Raw genomic sequence first — 5,453 nt, 5'->3', positions numbered from 1 at the left:
CCGTGCCATCGTGAGAAACAGGACTGATCCGATTATGTCACACACAAGTTTTGAAGGAACTATCAGATAGTAACAACTCAATTACTCTTTGTGGCTTATTTTTATTCGTAATCAATAACCTAGAAGTGAAGTCCTCCACGGCCCATTATACCTTTAGGGGTCCATCTACTACCCCAGGAACACCTGCGGAAGGAAAGTGTGAAGGCGGCATGTGTTAAGAGACATCACCGCTTCTAAAAATAATTTGGAGGAGACAGGCATGAAACTCAAGTTCTGATGTGCTTAAGTACTCATCTGATTATTCAACTATGAAGAGGTCTTTGGCACACACAACTGATTTTTAGCAAGCACAAGGTATCAAGACCAACATTTTGACATTATAAAAGCAGGCTGAGTTGCATGAATGTCTAAAAGTGGACGAAAAACTAAGACTACATGCTTTTCCAGCCGAAGAGGAAGCAGAGAGTGGAGTCAAACATGAACATGCCTTTCAGCAGAAAGGTGATAAACAGAAAGCCAAGCAGATAATATACTGAAGAATGAAGAAACCCCACATAATGGCTTCTGCTAACTTTCAAACAGAATGAAAAATTCAAACTTTTCAAGGGTAAAAAGAAATGCAGTTAGGTGTGTAGATCATCCCAAAAAAGAGCCCATGACTATTAAAGTTTCTACGGATCTTCTGAACTGTTAAACACCTGATGTTATGGGACCACTCTGGTTCACCTTTAATTTCAATAACTGATGGCTATTTTTCACCAAGACACTAGCTTTGGCATCCAAAATATTAATTTGTTGATGAGAATCATAAAATAATTTTATGTTAACTTTGCTAATTTATGAGATAGAAAACGTACAGTCCTTGATTCTGAAAAGGCCATTTAATATCTTATCCCAATTACTCATCCCGGAAGGAAGGGAAAGGAGAAAGCATTTGGAATTGCATTAACACAGAAAGTTTAGAACAATATAAAACATGTGGAAAGAAAAATCAAAGGCTAATAAATATTCAGTCTACGTGAAATACAGGAAAATAGGAGAAAGTACTGAAAGTACTTCGCTGTACCATGGTTATACACAGTAGTCATGATCACTTCCTAGATTACTCTTTGGATACTTAATTCAATTGGCCTTAATTGCTTATAAAGTGTGCGACACAATTAGGGAGGATCTGTCTCTAATTTAGCTCTGGGAGAAGCATGAATAAATGGAAACTCTAATCATAGACCACAGTAGATCATAAGAGCAATTAAGAACACAATTTCCAGTCTTGAAAACCTTTCCCACAAATCACCTGCTAGCCTTTGGAGCCAGGTTTCAGACTTGCAAAAACTTTGGGGTTCTTAAGGGCAAGTGAGAGCTCATTGAGGAAGGAAATAAAGTGGGAGTCTCTTTCAGATTTCTTTGACTCAAAGATGACAACAATGGTAAAGTGAGGTTCTGGGCGGGTTAGGAAGTAGGTGCTCTGAACTTTGTCATCATAGAAGTGGACCACTTTCTCCAAGCTGTTCAGGTCGGACATGCGGTCTGTCATGATCATGATGACATTGGGCCAGTGCATGACCGGCCTGTCGCTGGGCAGAGACACCACAGCTGGATACTGGTCCACACCCTTAGGGGCCTCTCTGTAGGAATGGGGGTGGTGATAGCCGTGACCCTGAAAGCTCTCGGAACCTCGGTTGTCAAAGATTAAGGACACATTGGCAGCATCATACTTCCTGATGAAGCTGGAAATCTTCCCAAAGAAGTCTGGGTTGGCTTTTGCAGTCAACGTTTTCATTTCTGAAGGAGTCGTTTGTCGGCTCAATGCCTCGTGAAAGTAAAAGCTAAACTTGGCAAGAAGCATGTTTTTGAGTTTCATCAGCCAAAGGAAAAGGTGTGGGGGCTGAACGGCCTTCTGAGACTGCCCTCCAAACAGATGTTTCTTGGTCTCCCGCTGCTTTTCAAAGATCTGGCCCCAAGTCTGCAGCTTGGTGTGAGCACTGTGCAAGTTCACCAGAGACGGGAGGAACTTCCACTCGGAGACCTGAGCCTGGGCCTTCAGGAGATGACTCAGGACGTCGACTTCCAGCTGGAAACTGCTTTCCAAAGGACTGAGGATGGGGTGGTGAAATCTAAAGGGGAAGGGAAATTAATAGAAATAAGTGGAAATGTTACTCTACATTGACATTTTCTACCCTCAAAACAACACACTGTGGCCAGACAAGTAACATTATGTTTGGGGGCAGGGGAAGGAAAGGTTGAAGGGCTGCATGCCGATTTATTTAAAAAGTTGTTCTGATGTAACTTCACCGTCTCAGAGTTATGTCAGCATCATATCCTCCTGTGGAAATAGCCTGACATTTAAACAGAACATGAGCGTCATGGCTCCCTTCCTTTCAAATACAAAGAAATGAAATTAGCTGTACTTCTTTCCTAACCTATTTTATTCTTTCTGGGAATTATATAACTCACATAAATATCAAAACAAGGCATCCTCTTTTTCAGGATGTAGTCCTAAAGAAGCACAGGTAAAAAGAAAAACAAAGTCACTAAAACATATCTTAAATGTGTACGTAACACATATAAACTTACTTAATGTGCATAGTAACTCCACAAGGTATTATGGGAACTCCATAGTAACTCCAGAAGGTAAGCTCTTATTCAATCCTAGTCCCCAAATTTCCTTCATATTTAATGTTTATTTACTTTTGAGAGAGAGAGCACGAGCAGGGGAGCGGCAGAGAGAAAGGGAGACAGAGAATCCGAAGCAGGCTCCACACCGTCAGCCCAGAGCTCAATATGGGGTTCGAACTCACAAACCATGAGATCACGACCTGAGCTAAAATCAAGAGTCGGATGCTTAGCCGACTGAGCCTCCCAGGCGCCCCTCCTTCATATTTTAGTCACAGCTAAAAACAAAGTAGTAGCTAAATTAAAAAAAAATCTAATATTTCAATATTTACTTGTTTTAAATTGGATCACTACTCACTAAATTAACTTTACGACTCATGGACTGCTACCTGCTGTTTGTAAAACATTTTTTCTACTTCGTTTGTTAACAGTAATATTGTGCAGCGGGAGGGGAGAGGAGTGGGAGTATGTCCCCTTCAGGAACAGGGGGAAAAGGCGAAGTGTGAAGAGCCTGAGGCAAGTGAGAACATGACCCTTTCCCATCAATACCTATTTCTCATGCTTCAGGTTTCCTATTCAGAGTCATTTCCTCGGAAAGGTCTTCTCCGTTCACGTCCACACTAGTCAGCCAATTTACTCTTCTTGTTTCTTAATACCTGTCTTCCACGTTAGTAGCTTCATTGCATAATTTGCCAGGCAAACTGGGACACATGGTCACCTTTGCTTTGAGCTCCTCCCTGAGGACAAGTCAACACTGCCTACTTCCTACACTCCTTTATCTCTAAAACATGTGGCACAGAGCAGAGATTCAGTAAACATGGTAAACCAACTATGTGAAGATTTGAATCTTACTTTCTGCCTCATTGATTCTGTTGTTTGTGATCTAAATAAAATTCTGTAACAATGGCAAGGAAGGTCCTCTCTGTATGGACCATGTAGAGCTTTCTTGCTCAGTCTTCTTCTGAAACATGCCCAGGGGGTGATTAGTGTCTCTCTGGCCTGATGCTCTCTCCTTCTCCAGGAGCCAACGCCAAGCCCTTATACTCTTCCTAAAGATCCAAAGCAACTGCAAGTGACCCTGATTTCAAATATGTGGGCAAGATCTAGCATTTACTGAGCATATCCTATGCCCCAGGCACCATGGGAGATGATTTACAGGCCTGAACCCACATAAGTTAATTGCTTCACTGTCAACAAGGCAGAGGCTTCTCATATGGCTCCTCTTGGCCCCCGTTGAAGAGGCAAATGCTGGTTATCAATTAAAAAGTGAAGGAAAAAAATCATCACAAATAGACCTAGAGTTTTAAAAAATCCATTTAAACATTAATTAGAGGGATTATTAAAAATTAATTAGAGAGTCCATATTAGGTTGGATATTTTAAGATAGAAACTGATGTGATAAGTAGGATGTATTCACATGACCACACATTATTTTTTTTTTCTATCGCCAGTATTTTCCCTTCAATATCCTTCAAGAGAAGGACTCTAAAACATGGGTAGTGGAAGGTTTTAGTCTAATAATACATTCAAAGAATCAGAAAGATGGGGTGCCTGGGTGGCTTAGTCAGTTAAGCATCCAACTGTTGATCTTAGCTCACTCAGGTCATGATCTTGCAGTCCGTGGGTTCAAGCCACATGTCAGGCTCTGCGCTGACAGTGTGGAGCCTGCGTGGGATTCTGTCTCTCTGCCCCTTCCCAGCTTGTGCTCTCTCTCACAAGAAATAAATAAACTTAAACCCGCGGGGGGGCGGCCGCCCCCCCAATCAGAGAGAGAAACCAGATTTCAAATCCCCAGCTCATATACTTAATTAATAATTAATTAACTAATTTGCACTCTCCAAAGATTACATGCTTGAAGTAAACGTTAAGAAAGTCTAATACACATGCACACACACAACCCCACTATAGCACGTCTCAAAACTTTTGAAGTGTAAGAAATGTTCCTACCACCTTAGCCTTTAGGCCCTTTGACACTTAATGACCATAAAACATCACAAGATTCTATAATCATGGGTATCGAGAAAATTTGCCAAGGAACTCAGAACATAGTAAAGACTGTCAATAATAGGAAAACGGTATGAGATTGAAGAAAATTCTACCACAAATAACAATACTCCATTTTTCTGCCTCATTGGAAATCATCATTTATATCCAACGTTCTCTCTGAAAGAACATGAATTTTCTGTACTAATCTTCAGAAAGAATTCTGAACAAGCTCTTCCACAAACATAAACTAAAACTGTTTATATGTTCAACATTTATTAGGATGAATGTGAATTTCGAAGCTATTTTTCATCCTAAAGAAGAGCCAAAAATTCATGTTAATGTTATTCTGCCAAGACTTTGAGATTAGCATTATGATGTATCATTTCCCCATTTCCATTCTGTTCTGTGCCTCATGCCTATTTACAACTCACACTATAGGGGGATCTGTTAAATTGTTGTAATCCAAAATATATACCTCAGCTATGGCAGCGAGGTTGGAAGAGTCTGAACACAGAATAAATTGACAACTATTTGCAAAGAACATCTGCTCTAAAAAAAGCCAAAACAGAGAGAGAGAAAGGGAGTGGGGACAGAGAGAAAGCGGGTAAGAGAGAACTCTCTCCTTCACAAATCCACATCAAGGAATTCCTTCCAAAAGAAGTATGCAAGTCCCATGCATGTGAGGAGTCAGATGAAAATGATTAAAAACAATCTGTAGCACAGTGTGAACGTACTGAATGCCACAGAACTACATACATTTTAAAATGGTAAATTTCAAGGGCACCTGCGTGGCTCAGTCAGTTAAGCGTCTTTGGCTTGGGTCGTGATCTCATGGTTTGTGGGTTCGAACCCCA

At 40.8% G+C, this 5,453-nt stretch overlaps 1 protein-coding gene across 1 annotated transcript in view; it reads right to left on the bottom strand.

The window, feature by feature from the left end:
* Positions 1-862: 862 nt before the first annotated feature.
* KICS2 (KICSTOR subunit 2) overlaps positions 863-5,453 on the bottom strand; it is a 17,682-nt gene continuing 13,091 nt past the window's right edge. Inside the window, exon 3 of the mRNA XM_040491524.1 lies at positions 863-2,114. Within this exon, the coding sequence (XP_040347458.1) occupies positions 1,298-2,114 (817 nt within the window). The 3' untranslated portion in view covers positions 863-1,297. The remainder of the gene's footprint in view (positions 2,115-5,453) is intronic.

The sequence above is a fragment of the Herpailurus yagouaroundi genome, unplaced genomic scaffold (genome assembly GCF_014898765.1).
Source record: "Herpailurus yagouaroundi ecotype Mexico unplaced genomic scaffold, PumYag 182, whole genome shotgun sequence".
NCBI lineage: Eukaryota > Metazoa > Chordata > Mammalia > Carnivora > Felidae > Herpailurus > Herpailurus yagouaroundi.
Note: the sequence above shows the minus strand (reverse complement) of the source record. Positions and strands in the feature narration are given on the sequence as shown.